Source organism: Cydia pomonella, chromosome 23 (assembly GCF_033807575.1).
Source record: "Cydia pomonella isolate Wapato2018A chromosome 23, ilCydPomo1, whole genome shotgun sequence".
Classification (NCBI taxonomy): Eukaryota; Metazoa; Arthropoda; class Insecta; order Lepidoptera; family Tortricidae; genus Cydia; species Cydia pomonella.
The window spans coordinates 7,120,750-7,136,016 of NC_084725.1; the positions used below are offsets into that span (position 1 = coordinate 7,120,750).

The following is a 15,267-nucleotide window of genomic DNA, read 5'->3' on the forward strand; positions in this document are numbered from 1 at the left end:
TTCTTTTCTTTTTCGTTTTTTCAAATAAAAGAGGAGTTTATATAATGTAGTTTGTGGAGAGTATTTTTGAGGTAAGTATGAATAAGTAATTTTTTTTCAGGACGAGAATGCAGAACTTTTCTACGCAGTTCCCTGGTCATATGGCACTCTTGGATTCTTGGCCTCAGCTGTCATCAAAGTCATCCCTGCTAAAAAGTAATCTATATTTCAAATAGTTCCATCTATTTAGATCTGGGGAATTCTTCGTCACCGATTCACGCTGTCAAATAATTTGTAAGCCGCTTGCGTACGTATACGTTCTCAAAAATATGTCTGCAGTCTAATTGCCGCGACCCATAGAAAATATATGATGAAGAGTTGTAGAAATGCCACCAGACGCAACCGCAGACATATTCTCAGAGAATGACCCTGCTCTATAGACCGCGAGCCAGGAACAGATTTCCATGACCAAGTCGCCTCCCGGGCGATAACTCGTATAGTGGTTAACGGCTATGTATGATGAACCTTCGTGGACGTCAGCTGCCGCTCCGTTGGTGGGTTGAGGAATGGCAGCCACCGAAACACGTAAAAAAAATAGTCTTCACCTCCCATTTGATACTTTGTCAGATGATAGTTTAGGTGCTATAGTGAAATAAAAAAATCGTCAGCCAATCGTTATTTTCAGTCATCAACTGACGGTCTTTCCACCGCGATACAACCGGCAGACTATTTTTTTCATTCATGATAGCATTTAAACTATCATCTGACAAAGTATCTGCCGGGAGACGCTGCAAATCGTTCTACATAATGCACATAAGCAGCTACCTATCATTACAATCACAAATAGTTCGCGAATAGCGCGCTAGTGGTACATAAATTTACTAAATTTGGATAACATTTGCCAGATCAGATTTTTTATTAACCTACTTGATTTTTTGTCCTAAAACGGATCTTCGATTGTTTCAGATATATCCGGTTAGAATATCAGCCATACACCAGTCTGCCAGAGCTCTCACAGCGTTTCCAAGAGGAGGCCCTCAAGAAACAGCCTCACCAGTTCGTAGAAGCCCTGTTATACAGCAAAGACAAAGGAGTTCTGATGACAGGAGACATGTTGGATGAAATAGGAGGTGATGGCAAGGTAAAGACTTTTCTAGATCAATACGTTAAAAACGAAAAGAAAAGGAAAAGGTTGGCAGGATAATTGTCGGTCGGTACTAACCTTTGAGCATAATTTTTTAATTTTATTTTTATTTTTTTGAGGTATCTTTTCCGTCTTTATAAAAGAGAAGAGGTATGACGTAAATATTTCTGTACTAGTAACAACCTGCTCTTTTTGAGTTTCGAATAACTTCTTAAAATATGATAATGATAATATGATGACCTTTACCGATTTTACTATCAATGGGATATCTTCTGGCTGTCAGGTGGACGTCGTGTATACTGACTTTTCGAAATGTTTTGACAAAATTAACCACAATATCTTAATCAAGAAACTCTTTGAGCTCGGTATACACGGCGACCTTCTTGCCTTCCTTCTCGATGGATAAAGTCTTACCTGTCCAATCGCAGTCAGGCGGTTGCCTTGAAGGGTTATACTTCTTGCTTTCTTCCTATACCTTCCGGAGTACCCCAAGGATCACATCTTGGTCCCTTACTGTTTATTTTATATGTCAATGACATGGCAAACTGTTTTAGGAACTCTGAGCACCTCGTCTATGCAGATGACACAAAAATATACAAAGCTGTGTCCTCAGAAGCAGATTGCCATGCATCATCTTTTTTTAAATACTGATAAATGTCTCGTAATCAGCTTTAATCGTAAAAATAATCCGTTAGTTTTCAATTACACCTTAGCTGGAAAAAATATAGCCCGGGTATCTTCCGTTAGAGACTTAGGTGTTACTTTAGACTCAGAATTAAATTTTAATTTACATATTGATAATATATGTAAGCGAGCTTATAAGAAGTTGGGGATGATTCTCAGGATCGGACAGCCCTTCAGGCGCCCCAATATATACCTATAAACTATTATTCTATTCCTTTGTTAGGAGTAGGTATACTTGAATTTGGTTCTGTTGTTTGGACGCCTCAGTACCAAGTCCATATTGATCGTCTGGAAAGGATCCAAAATATTTTTCTAAAATCACTCTGTTACAGAACGGGTAATTATTTTGAACGTACTTCATTAGCAGCGAAGCATTTTTGTGTTCCTTCCCTTGATAACCGAAGACACTAATATTTAGATATAATGTTCTTGTTTAAAATTCTTAAAGGAGCGATTAAATGTCCGAATCTTTTAGAATTAGTCACTTTCAGTTGTCCGCACCACCCCCTACGTCCTAGATCTCTATTTTATATCAGCTTTGCCCGCAAGAATTACTCTCGGCACACTTTTTTCAGACGAGTCCCTAGTTATTATAATAAGTACCTACTTGATATTGATCCTTTTCACACTTCATTGTCTAGTCTCAAAATGATACTTAAACGTAAATATTGTTTTAGTTCAAGTACCTATTTCATATAATTAAATATAATACAATGTACACAATGTATAAATGTAACTTTCCGGTTGTCCTAATAACTACCAGATATTAGTAAAAAAAAAAAAAAAAAATACAACATATCCGATAATTAATGAAACAGACAGTAATGTCAAACCTGCTTACTGTATTACTACTTATTGTATTTTTTTTTCTCCTCTGAAGACTAGTAAATAGATTTTAAGTATGGCTCATGATTTCATTTTCTTTATGCTGTTAGTATGTATGTTAACATTATGTACTTAATAATGAACCTCCAGGTCTATGATTCTTAAGTATGTTAAGTACTCTACATTGTACTTCAAATTCATTTGTATATGTGACTGTTTGTGTTCTAAATAAATTAAAAAAAAATATATATATATGTTTATAATTTATAACTTTATAATGACACTCCTTTAGTTTGATGTTCAAATTGCTGCAAAGTAAGCTTTAGACGGCTCTATTGTTATTTGACTTTATACACAAGTGGCATTATTCATAAATGCGCTTATTGTTTGTATTTATCAGAATGAGATTAAGCATAAATTAATTAATTGAGGCTTGTGAAGTTTTCACATTGTCATTTTCTAGCAGCTGTTGTGGTGTCTTCAAAGGTCATCCGATATCCAATATCGGATCGGACAATCTGAAAATGTTCTAACGGATAGGACGTTTACCTTACTTTTTTTGTTGGTTCTTCCAGTACAATCCTATTGGCAGATGGTACTCGGAGTGGTTCTACAAGCAGGTGGAGCGTCACTTGGAGAACTATGAGAAAGGGAGCAAGCAGGCTGTTGTCGAATACATCCCGCTCAGGCACTACTACCATAGACACACGAGGAGTCTCTTCTGGGAGTTAAAAGTAAGTTACAGGTGTAGTTAAATGTGTTCTAATTAGGGCTGCCATACTTGTCATATGAGAAAATGAAACACCCTGACATAAGTACAACGTAACCTTCAATCTCCTCTGTCTAGATCCAAACTTTTATCTAGCTTCCAGTGGTAGTTGAGGATTCTAAAAAATCCTGACACTCGCCAAGTCCCTCGGAATCCTGACACTGGATCAAAAGTCCTGACATGTAAGGGGAAACAGGAAACCCTGTCATATGGCAACCTTAGTTCTAACTAGTTACTGATGAATCAATTGGGCTTTTATGTCGGAATTACGGGGATAAAGAAATCACCACAATCAATCACTGATAGTGACTGATATGGCAGGAAAAATAAACCAGAGCATAAGAAATGATTGTACCAAAATATCATCGCAAACCCATCCCTACCTATGTATGTATGCCTACTTTAATTTAATTTTACGATCATTACGGGATACCTAGATATAAGTAGCTATATTGACATTTTTCCCATAATTTGTTATTATTTCATTACCTATTTGACGTTGTGAAGAATTTATTAAGTTTTAATTTTTTATGAGTGTGACGACTGGCGGAAAACAGGGGAGGCCTTTGCCCAGCAGTGGGACACAATGTAGGCTATTTAAAAATAATTTTTTTTTTATGATGACTTGTATGTACATACCTATATTTTTAGACATTTTATGATTGTATATAATCAATATTTCTTTGACGATCATAGTATAAATTCATATAGATTAGTTTAATATAATTTATATTGTAATTTCATATTATGAAATAAATAAAAATCTAAAAATCTAAATCATATCATGGTTCTATAATCGATCAAGCCGACTGTAAGAATAGAAAACTTGCTTAGATAGAACCTTCTATGTTCCCAGGACATCATCTCCTTTGGCAACCACCCCCTCTTCCGTCTGCTGTTTGGCTGGCTAATGCCTCCTGAGGTGTCTCTACTTAAGCTGACGCAGCCCGAGGCAGTAGGCAGGCTTTATGACAAGGCTCATGTCATCCAGGACATGCTGGTGCCCATAGAGACCTTGGAGAAGGCTGTACTGCTATTCCATGACAAATTTAGGGTGAGTCCACCTTGCATCATCTCTTTTAGCAACCGCCCCCTATTCCGCCTGCTGTTCGGCTGGCGAAACGCCTCGCTCTCTCCATCGCACGTGATAGAGATACATTTTCATAAAATTCGCTAAGGCGCAACCGATTGTGATCTTGGTCCCCATGCTGCGTAGCCAACGTGCCAATCGTTAACGCTCCGTGGCGTAGTGTAGTAATTTCTCTCTAACATTTTTTTTAATTAGTGCGACAGTGACATTTGCGTTTCGTTCGTTCACGTTGGCTACACGCCCTGAAGTGCATTTTTTGCATTTATCAAACTAATTATTGTAAACTTTGTATCAATGAGGCGACAAATTGAACACTGGAATATTTTTTTTTTAAGGTTTTTTATATAAAGTATTGAGAAAATATGATAAGTCGAAAAGAAATCATGACGTAATTTATAACGTGTAGGTATTAATATTACTATAAAACGAAGGCCCTGGCTGACGTGCATTGCCTCAGAGCTGAATGTATATTCCGGTTAAGCAATAAGGCGTTAAGGTGAGATAACAACAGAATATTTAGAATAAGGAATTTTTAGAACTGACTGACAATATTTTCGCAGGTGTACCCGATGTGGCTGTGTCCCTTTAAAGTACCAAACAACCCTGGGCAGCTAAAGGTCACGGGCGACTGGCAGATGTTCGTTGACATTGGAGTCTACGGCGTGCCTACTGCTCCTGGATTCGAAACCGTAAGCCATATTTACCTTCAAATTAATGTTTGCGTTAAAAATAAATTTACCCGTTGATAAATTATAGACCGAGATCGACTATAAATATAACGGATAGGAAAGACAGTTTTACGATATTTGCATGTTTGGCTTATTAATTAATAGTTCCGGTTTAAATAGCCCCATCCCATCTTTTGATAGGTGACGAATTGACGATATTTAATCCCCATGGTAGTGACCAGTTTCACGGTATTCCCTTTGCCCTTGTAGAATCCCTTGAGAATCTCTCACTTGGATGATTGTGAATCAATTATAAAAAGCGTTTGCTAGAGGACAATGGTTTCGTTTAAAGGCTTGAGAAGGAGGAGACGTTTTGACGAATCTATTTGAAGATTTACTACTACTATTTAATTATACTCTTTTTGTTTGCAGGTTTCAGCAACCCGCAGCGTAGAAAACTTCGTGACCCAAGAGAAAGGTTTCCAGATGCTATACGCTGACACGTACACGACGGAGGAGGAGTTCCGCCGAATGTTCGACCACACGCTGTACGACAAAGTTCGCGAGTCGCTGCCGTGCTGCAAGCAAGCCTTCCCTGAGATATACGGCAAGGTCAACAGGAGCGTGAGGAAGTGAATCCATTGAGTATTCGGGAATCTACGTAAAAAAATGACAACGGCATATAATGACGAAGTAGAGCCGAGACACATGTGAGAAGCCATAACACAACACAACATATAGGTAGAATTATTTTATTTACAAAAATGTAACAGTCAACTGTAAAAATAAATAAAATAAAACATACAATCCATAATATCTAAACCTTAAGAACAGCTAATTTAGGGAGCCCACTTAAATTAAGATTTCATGGCAACTTCTTCTTTAAGTAGGTTCTCGAAAACACCAGTGTGAGTTGCATCACAATCACTGTTGAGCTACCTTTGTCCAGTTTGTTCAACCCTCTTGATGCACAAATGTATGGAAAAAATTGCTATTTGGCAATTAAGTTACAAAAGTTGATAAAAACTCAATTTAGCAAATTTGAAGTTCCAAAAGTTGCTAAATTTAGCAGCCTGCCTGCTGCTGCTGGAGATATTAGTACTCGTACTGCGACACGATGACGACGAGCCTCGCCACGGCGCTGCCCGCGAACTGCCGGCGCTGGTACAGCGACATCGTCAGCTCCAGCTCGGCCACCTGCGGCCCTTCCAGCGCGCACAGCAGAGACACGACGCACATGTTGCCGGTGGGCCGCGTGCTATAACATAAAAGAATTTATTTGTTGGTCAGAAAACAATGACGTTATTAAACACACAACCAATTCCAAATGTAGACGTGATTCAATCCTAAAATACATTCAATATTTAACTGGTACCTATATAATTAGACTCTGGGTAAAGGTGAAAACTTGCGTAAATTTGCTTCGGTGGATATCCACTGAATTGCAATATACCTATACGCAGATTTCATCACTAAAGTTAAAAGTCTGTGGAATAATGATTTGGATGAGCAATTATTTATATAAATAGACTTTTAACTTTAGTCATGGAATCTGCGTAGGTATAATGCAATTCGTTGCTTGTATTTAGGAAGAAGAAAAATTAAATTCTGACATGGAATCGATGGCTAGCAGAATAGTATATGTTATTGAGACTGCAGGGCATAAAATACCAGAGATACTCACTCGAAACAGGCCAGACTAGCCGGCGTGACTCCCGGCGCCGCCTGCACGTCTACGAGCCTCATCTCGAAACTCATGAAGGAGTCTGCCCACGCTGGCCCATGCATTGTAAACAGGTCGACCTAGAAAGATACCATAATTATGGTTCCCTTTTTAATACCACGACAACCTCGTTTACGATCCTTTAAAAACTTGCAAACTAGGTAAGTACATTTTCGATGAACCTCATAATAGGTAGTCATAATAGTAGGTCACGGAGAATTGGGAATCGTTTTCACACCCGAAACGTTCATAAAAGGAAGACACATAGACAATAACAGACGCTGCTTACTAGTTATTATTTAGTAAGTATTGTGTACTTACCTGATCTACTGACACGACTGCTACCTAGCTGGAGTACCGGAATTTGATGGAAGTCTTGTGTGAAAAACGTCCTTTCGGCTGCAGCCATAAGCCTTCAACCCGTCACCAACTCCCTCACCCATTGACCGCCGTCAGAGTGCCCAACTTGCGTGTGGCGCGGAATAAAGAATTTTGATGGCTCTTGTGTGTCCGAGTTCAATTTGGGTAACTGAGCCAGTGTAGTAGGCAGTTAGGTACTTACCCGGCCGAGTGGTAAGTAAATATTGGCGACAAACGTGATGAAGTTGTAGCTGTAACTGCTCGGCTGATGCACGCAGTCCCAATCTGACATCGCGCAAGTCCGCTGGATGCGCGTGCACCGACTGAAATATTGACATAGGAAGTTAAGAAATGTTGAGAGTTTTAATTTGATTGAGTGATTTCACGTGATTGAGGATTAACTCGTTACATGTGACCAGTGCCACAAGTCTCATTAATTGATGTCTGCAATTTTGTTAGTAACATATGCACTAATAAAGCGAACTAAACTTCAATTTGAGTTTGGCTCATTTGTATAAACTACCTGAGAATCTTAGTTGCCCTGGTTATGTTTGAAAGAGCACACAATCAGGGCAACACTTACTGCTTAGCTTCCAGCTGGTATCCTGCTGGACAGCTGATGGTGTGGCAATGGTAGCTTCCGCGCGTGTTTTGGCACACTTGACTAGGATCCGAAGACCGAGCACACGAAGCTTCGCCAGTCTCGCACTCGTCAATATCTGCAAAAATATCATAATTAGAGCATTGTCATCGATATTAGTTTCCCTTTTGGCCCTACCAGGTTCCACTGTCCTAAACTTTTAAAATCAAAAGTGACATTGATAGCAATGATAGCGATTTTTCAACTCAGAAAAAATACCGATCCAGCTTTGTCTTTTAATATACCATATTCCTTAATTGGACATGAGCACCGGTATGTGTCAGGTTCATTGATAAATCAAGGTAGCAGCAAACTCCACCCACTTATCGCTAGCCACACAAGCCCTGGAACTTACCGATACAACTATGCTGATCTTCTGATAGCCGATAGCCTTTGGGGCATGAACAGCGATAGCTGCCAGGTTCATTGACGCACTCGCCGCCGCACAGACGCGCGCGGTTACGACTTGAGGCGGACGCGGCGAATTCTGCACACTCGTCCACGTCTACACAAGTCCTGGAAACAGAAGGATTGACACACGAAACAGTCAAATTTGTCTAACATTAAAAGGTAGGCGACTTGCCCTTAGGCTTATCCGACATCCCGCCTATTCATCTATGTCGTTGTATTAATAGTAGAATGTGACAGTAATCACAAGAAGACGGACTTACTGAGACTCCTGTCAAGATTTCATTCCATCCTGCACCTAGCTTTCTCCAATGTCTTCAAACTTAATACTTACTTGCCATCCTCCTGCATCCTGTATCCCTGGTGGCAGTAGCAGCGGTAGGAGCCCCACGCATTAGCACAGCCCTGCTGGCAGATGCCCGGAGTCTCCGTGCACTCGTCTACGTCCATGCATACCTGGCAAAAATTTTACAAACATTATTAGAGTGACGAATTACCATGTTTAATTGTAGTATATAGTTATAGGTTAAGTGGCGATAAGGCAAACGACCGTACTCAGTGAACACTAGTTTATTACTGACGCTTGGGGTAGATAGACAAACATCACATTAATGCATGTTTGTTGTCACGAATAGTTAGATATTTTTGTGAACGTGTTTTTTGTGGTACTAAGATCTGTTTAATTGGCACTATTGGGAAGAAATACTGGAGGCAAGAGCAATAGAGTAATAGTTATTTATGCGGCTGACTACACAAATAAAAAGCGGCCAAGTGCGAGTCGGACTCGCCCATGAAGTGTTCCGTACCATTTATGACGTATTAAAAAAACCTACTTAATAGATCTCGTTCAAACCAATTTTCGGTGGAAGTTTGCATAGTAATGTACATCATATATTTTTTTTAGTTTTATCATTCTGTTATTTTAGAAGTTACAGGGGGGGGGGGGGGGGGGGGGCATTGTACCACTTTGGAAGTGTCTCTCGCGCAAACTATTCAGTTTAGAAAAAAATTATATTAGAAACCTCCATATCATTTATGAAGACCTATCCATAGATACCCCACACGTATGAGTTTGATGAAAAAAAAAATAGTATGGGGAACCTCCTAAATTTATTGTTTTTTTTTTCTATTTTTGTGTGAAAATCTTAATGCGGTTCTAGAATACATATACTTACCAAGTTTGAACAGTATAGTTCTTATAGTTTCGGAAAAAAGTGGCTGTGACATAAACGGACAGACAGAATGACAGACATGACGAATCCATAAGGATTCCGTTTTTTGCAATTTGGCTACGGAACCCTAAAAAGTGATCAATTGACATCACAATATTTTACTTGAGTTCTGGTTTTCCGTATAAGACTTACTTTGTCATTGGAGCGTGCATTTCTGAAGCCTTCATTGCACTCGCAGCGGAAGGAACCGACGGTGTTGACGCATTTCGAAGAGTACGAACAAGGCTGTAAGAAAATGTGAAAATGTGAAATACAATTATACGCAAAGCACATTAAACCGCTTGTGTATGATGAAACTGTGCCCGCCAAATAAAATCCTAATATTTCAGTACAATAAGTTGTAGATAGCTTGTGAAGTGTATATGAGCTGCAAAATTGCACGAACACATTACACATGTACACAGTCAGCTGCAGAGATCGTTGAGCCCCCTTGCAAACAAAAGCAGGGGAGTCAGTTATCAGTTTATTACTATAGCTGATTGTACGTTCCCATAGAGACACTCGTCAGTATCCTCACAATCTAGCAATAATGTCCACCGTAGAAATGCTCTCGTCTTTGTTGTGGATGTGGAGTGTGGAGTGGACCACATTCAATGCTCATAGCTTGTAGATACGAGTAGCTTGTATAGTGTATACGTACGTTTCCGTATTGACACTCGTCGATGTCCTCGCAATCTTTAGCGCCGACCAGCTGGTGTCCTGCAGGGCACTGGCAAGAATGTCCGCCAAAGAAGTTTTCGCAGCGCTGTTGAGGACCGCATTCTGACTGATTCACGGCGCATTCATCGATGTCTGCAAGAATCAATCGTGTTTAGGAATAATATTAAAACAATAAAAGTGCAAGAATAAGCAGATGCAAAATTAAGCATCAATTTCTTCCAGTGCCACATTTTGAATGTTTCAAAAAGTCTTACGCTGGGCACTGTGCGATAGGCGCGATATATAAAAAGACGGAACACTAGTTTGGTGTCATTATTTGTCGGTGCCATAATGGCCACGCACTGTTCAGATGACGAGAGGACATTGGTTATGATATGCGGTCTAGGTGCTCTTAAGCTGGCTGTACTACGTGATTTACTAGCATAACACTTCATTGTCTTCGCTGAACCGTTAGCTTCTGCACACACACTCGTGAATACATCGAGCGCTTCTATCGAGGCACGTGAATGCCTTTCTGGGCGCCCACTGTGGTCCCATGAGAGTCGTGAGAGTTAGGACAGGGCTTACCTAAACATATCGGCTCGGTTATACTCACCTAAACACATCTTGTCTGAGGTAAGCCGGTAGCCCTTCTGACACGACGTCATCACCGCGTCGACCTCGCGCACGCGTGAATACGTTGGACGACGGTAGCGAGGTCCGCGAGTGCCATACTGGGCGCCTACTGTGATCACGTGAGGATCCCGGGAATTGGGACGGGGTCTGGGCGGGTTTTGTGTTGGTGGAACTGTAATAAATAGAAATAAATAAAACGAAGATAAATGAGTTATACACCAACATAATTTGGTAAAGGTACTTGCAAATAGTGTGTTCACAAGTTGTAAATAAGCAACTTCCACTCAAATCAACATTAGAAAAGTTCAAGATCGCAATAAAATCCAACAAATGACAAGTTTTCAATATGTATTTATATTTGTCATTGCTTTCATAAAATGTTGTATCTTAGTGTATAAATGCAGTTCAGTTTAATCTCTTATTAGGCAAAAATTAAGAAGGTTATATTATAATAGGCCGGAGACCGCTTGTTTTTAAATTCGGATAAATAAAGGACCAAAGTGATTACCATATATAGGTGCCTTTTCGCACTGGAAGCCGCCATCAACGTTGACGCAGCGCTCATTCGCCACGCAAGTGTGACGATTCGTAGCGCACTCATCGATATCTGGAAAGACATGGTTATATACTCATAAGGATAATAATAAATTAGATTTTATAAGCTTGACATAAAATAACTTTCCTGTGATATGATATGCGACTTACTGAAAATTTTGTCATCTGAACTTAGAGCCGGATCCCGGACTATCCAGATTTTAATTGTTTATCCGATTGCTAAATACATAACTTGAGATCTCCTTGACCACAGACATTGTATCTGAAATCTGTCACGTGTATCTATCTGACCGATTTTCGTGAACTTCTGGCACTGCGATAGCCGATAGCCTAGGCTTCTCCCCTCTAATAGGATCAAAGAATTTACCTACGGCTGGTTAAACGATACCAGACACTGAGAATCCTTACCGACACACTGTCCCTGCCTGGAGTCGTAGATGTACCCCATTTCGCAGAAGTGCGGTGTCTGTGGCGGCCGTTGCGGTTGCGGTCGTAGTTGTGGCCGTGGTTGTGGTGATGGTTGCGGTCGGGGTTGCGGTCGGGATTGTGGTGGAATGTAGCGCCGAGGGGCCTCTGGAACATACAAGGAAGAGTACAAATTTATTAAAGAAAGTGAGACTGAGCTGGTAACATCCAAGGGATGCCGAACGAAATGTGGGGTGAAATCATCTAGAGCGGAAGCGCGGCATCTGGAATCAAGGATTAAGTAGACGGACGCCGTCGGTGATTACGTGATTCTTGAAGGAGTGACGTGGAGGACTTGTCAAATGCCCAGCATCTTTTGTCTAGAATTGAGACACGACAGACTCCAAACATTTATAACATAAATAATCAATGTGTTGTAACAACACTTTCGGGAAGTGCTTAGCGCTCCATTTATCTGTGGTAGTTATAGCAGTAGTGAAAGATACGGTGGGTGCCAGGGCACAATAGCCCAATGAGTTCCTTCTCTCTGCTTTAGCTTTAGCTTGTTATACTCGTACACTCGCTGTCCTACACCGGTTCGCTGCTGCTGTTCGGTGCAGTTGGTTGCTGCTTTTTTTACCTGTTGTAGTCGTAGTTGTCGTAGTAGTTGAAGTAGTAGTGGAGGACGTGGTGGGGATGGTGGGTGCCACTGCACAGTACCCCGACGGGTCTCTTCTGAAGCCCGTTATACACTCGCAGCGGTACCGTCCAGGCTCGTTCTTGCAGGTTTCTAGTGCGCTGCATATGTGGCGGCCTGCGCATTCGTCGATATCTACAAAACAACGGTTATTTCAACATCCATCTTGAAACACAGACAAACTTTTGTTGTCTTCAGTAATCATAAATCGTCCATTGCGCACTTCTTCTTCTTCCTCGCGTTGTCCCGGCATTTTGCCACGGCTCATGGGAGCCTGGGGTCCGATTGACAACTAATCCCAAGATTTGGCGGAGGCACTCGTTTTTACGAAAGCGAATGCCAACTGACCTTCCAACCTAGAGGGTAAACTAGGTCTTCTTGAGATTAGTCCGGTTTCCTCACGATGTTTTCCTTCACCGAAAAGCGACTGGTAAATATCAAATGATATATTACAATTAAATTATGGAAACAAATGACACTCTACAAAGGCTGTTTTGCAAGTATTCTTATAAGCTAGAACTAAAAAGTTAATGTAGATAGGTAATGCTTACTTTTGGATAGAGAATCAGACTAGTTTTGTTGTACACCTAAACAAGGATGGCCAGAGGGCTGGCCTGTATTTCGCCCAGCGGATAAGCATTGCTATCCAGAGAAGCTATGCAGCCAGCCTTCTGGGCACCCTACAAAGCGGTCTCGACTTGGGACAATTTATTTATTTATAAGTTTTTAATTTAAGTTTTTAGTTGTGTTTCCACCCGTTTACAAGTATATCACTTTGTTTTTCTTTTTAACAAGGTTTTAAATTAACATTCTCATCTTATGGCAGCGCAACCACTATATCGCAAAGCTGTCAAATATTACCTCAACCTATTTTAAGAATATAGATTATGAGTTGTTCAACTCAATCGAATTTTTACATCCATACTATCTAACCAAAACGAATACACTCACCAACGCAATCACCCGCTGCATTCTTCTCATACCCGTTCAAACAATGCAGCTCATTCGGATCAAAATCGTCCGGTCCATTATCCTTATCCTTCCCAATGACGTTCGTCCACTTGTCTTTAGGGATCTCCGATGTATCCAACTCCACTCCTCCATCCGGATTCTTCTCTTTTTCAACCACCTCTGGTGTCGTCGGAGGACGAACATTACTGTTAGGAAGTCTATTCTCAGGTCTTCTAGAGCCTTCTCGGTTAGGTGTGGTAGTTTCTGGTGGAGTAGGGTTTGTTGGATTGGGTCTGGGTCTGTTGGTGTATGGTCTAGTATTCGGTCTGCCGAAAGGATCGTATTGGGTAGGGGGTGGTCGGTACGGTCTAGGTGGCGGTGGTCTTGGCGTAGTAGTAGGTTTAAGAGTAGGAGTAGGCTTAGGAGTTGTAGTAGTGGTGGTGCTTGTTGTAGTGGTAGAAGTGGTAGTAGCTTTTGGAGGAGGCGGAGGAGGATTAGGTTTAGGAGAAGGTTTGCTGGCACCTCCTGACCCGGGTCCTGGTGGTCCTGGATTTCGTGTGTCGTTGGTCGGTTCTTCATCACTGCTGATTATAAACGTAAACTATGTGTGAGTTTCATGTAAGTTATTGGACAGTCATTTTTTATTTACAATTCTGACAAAGAAAAACGCTGGTTAAACCTTTAAGGTTAAATAACAGGAGAGCTACTGGATTAAGAAATTTGAAGATCTGTCTTTGTCTTAGGCATAATTCATCCGATAGACCAGTAAACTCAAATTTTCGATGTTTGCGAAAATTTCTCTGGTGTTGCAGGAGTCCATATGCTACGGTGAGTGCTTACCATCAGGCGGGTCGTATGCTTGTTTGCCACCAACGTAGTATAAAAAAATTATAACCTAGGAGTAACTGAGAATTTCCTCTTGCAGTTTGTAGCTGAGCTGGAAACCATAACTGAGTTTAACAGTCAAGTACATTTGGATAAGAAAACAGATGGCTGTAGATTTCGCATAATGTAGTCCCCTCGTAACTATATCAGGCGTAAATTAAAAAGAACTTACTCAGTATAATAGTACTCATAGTCGTTTGAAGTGGGTGCGGGGGTGGTTGTGGTAGAAGAAGTGGGAGCTCGTCGCGTGCAAGTGAATGATCCCAGCACGTTAAGACAATGGAGTCCAGGACCACAGTTGTCCAGCTTCATGGCGCATTCGTCCACATCTGGAAAGAGCATGGTACAATAACACGCTGGTCTACAACTAGGGTGTGCTCCCGCTATTGGTTTTCTATTAAAAGTTATTCCCGCAACCAGGATTTCTTGGTTCTCGACATGCGAAACTAATACTGGGGGCATTTTTTAGCCAAATAGAACAATATCGCAAAGTATCAGTGTCGTACAAAGTCAACAACAGTAGGTATCGTACAATAAGGGCAGTGCGTTTTGGAACATGGAAGGTTTGCCATCTTTGATTCACTGACAATCGAATTCTTAAGCTTGAGATATACCTACCTAGACTTCACGATAATAAGGAGATAAATACTCGCCGCTACAGTACACGTAGGTTCTTTTGCGCGTTGATGCGAATTTAAATGTGACATTATCAATACGTACAATAAATATAAATCGTCTTATAAATAGCGAGTTCCTGTGCTGCCCAGTTCACAACAACGTGTAATGTAGTAACTTGGTTACAACAGTGTATTTATTACCTTCACAGGATCCTGACGTAGAGTCCAGCTCAAAACCGTTCTTACAGCGGCACTCGTGTCCGCCGAACGTGTTAATGCAGTTCTGGAACTGGTCGCAAAGATGAGTGCCCTCTCTGCATTCATCGATGTCTGAAATGGTAATAGTCAGGGGTCGGACAA

General features: G+C 40.8%; 2 protein-coding genes across 3 annotated transcripts in view; one reads left to right on the forward strand and one right to left on the reverse strand.

Moving 5' to 3' along the window:
- The window catches only part of LOC133530572 (delta(24)-sterol reductase-like), a 40,164-nt gene extending 34,189 nt beyond the window's left edge, over positions 1–5,975 (forward strand). Inside the window, exons 5-10 of the mRNA XM_061868536.1 lie at positions 101–195; positions 946–1,120; positions 3,208–3,366; positions 4,258–4,455; positions 5,052–5,180; positions 5,592–5,975. Coding sequence (XP_061724520.1) covers positions 101–195; positions 946–1,120; positions 3,208–3,366; positions 4,258–4,455; positions 5,052–5,180; positions 5,592–5,795 — 960 coding nt within the window. The 3' untranslated portion in view covers positions 5,796–5,975. The remainder of the gene's footprint in view (positions 1–100; positions 196–945; positions 1,121–3,207; positions 3,367–4,257; positions 4,456–5,051; positions 5,181–5,591) is intronic.
- LOC133530567 (fibrillin-1-like) overlaps positions 5,896–15,267 on the reverse strand; it is a 32,087-nt gene continuing 22,715 nt past the window's right edge. The window contains exons 11-25 of one of the 2 annotated variants that reach the window (XM_061868521.1): positions 15,109–15,237; positions 14,463–14,619; positions 13,406–13,986; positions 12,398–12,589; positions 11,761–11,925; positions 11,306–11,404; positions 10,778–10,969; positions 10,163–10,314; positions 9,655–9,747; positions 8,625–8,746; positions 8,238–8,398; positions 7,826–7,961; positions 7,445–7,565; positions 6,844–6,962; positions 5,896–6,417 (exon numbers count right to left, since the gene is read on the reverse strand). In XM_061868521.1, the coding sequence (XP_061724505.1) occupies positions 6,255–6,417; positions 6,844–6,962; positions 7,445–7,565; positions 7,826–7,961; positions 8,238–8,398; positions 8,625–8,746; positions 9,655–9,747; positions 10,163–10,314; positions 10,778–10,969; positions 11,306–11,404; positions 11,761–11,925; positions 12,398–12,589; positions 13,406–13,986; positions 14,463–14,619; positions 15,109–15,237 (2,582 nt within the window). In that variant the 3' untranslated portion in view covers positions 5,896–6,254. Of the gene's footprint in view, positions 6,418–6,843; positions 6,963–7,444; positions 7,566–7,825; positions 7,962–8,237; positions 8,399–8,624; positions 8,747–9,654; positions 9,748–10,162; positions 10,315–10,777; positions 10,970–11,305; positions 11,405–11,760; positions 11,926–12,397; positions 12,590–13,405; positions 13,990–14,462; positions 14,620–15,108; positions 15,238–15,267 lie in introns of both variants that reach the window. The other variant, XM_061868520.1, reaches the window with a different exon arrangement.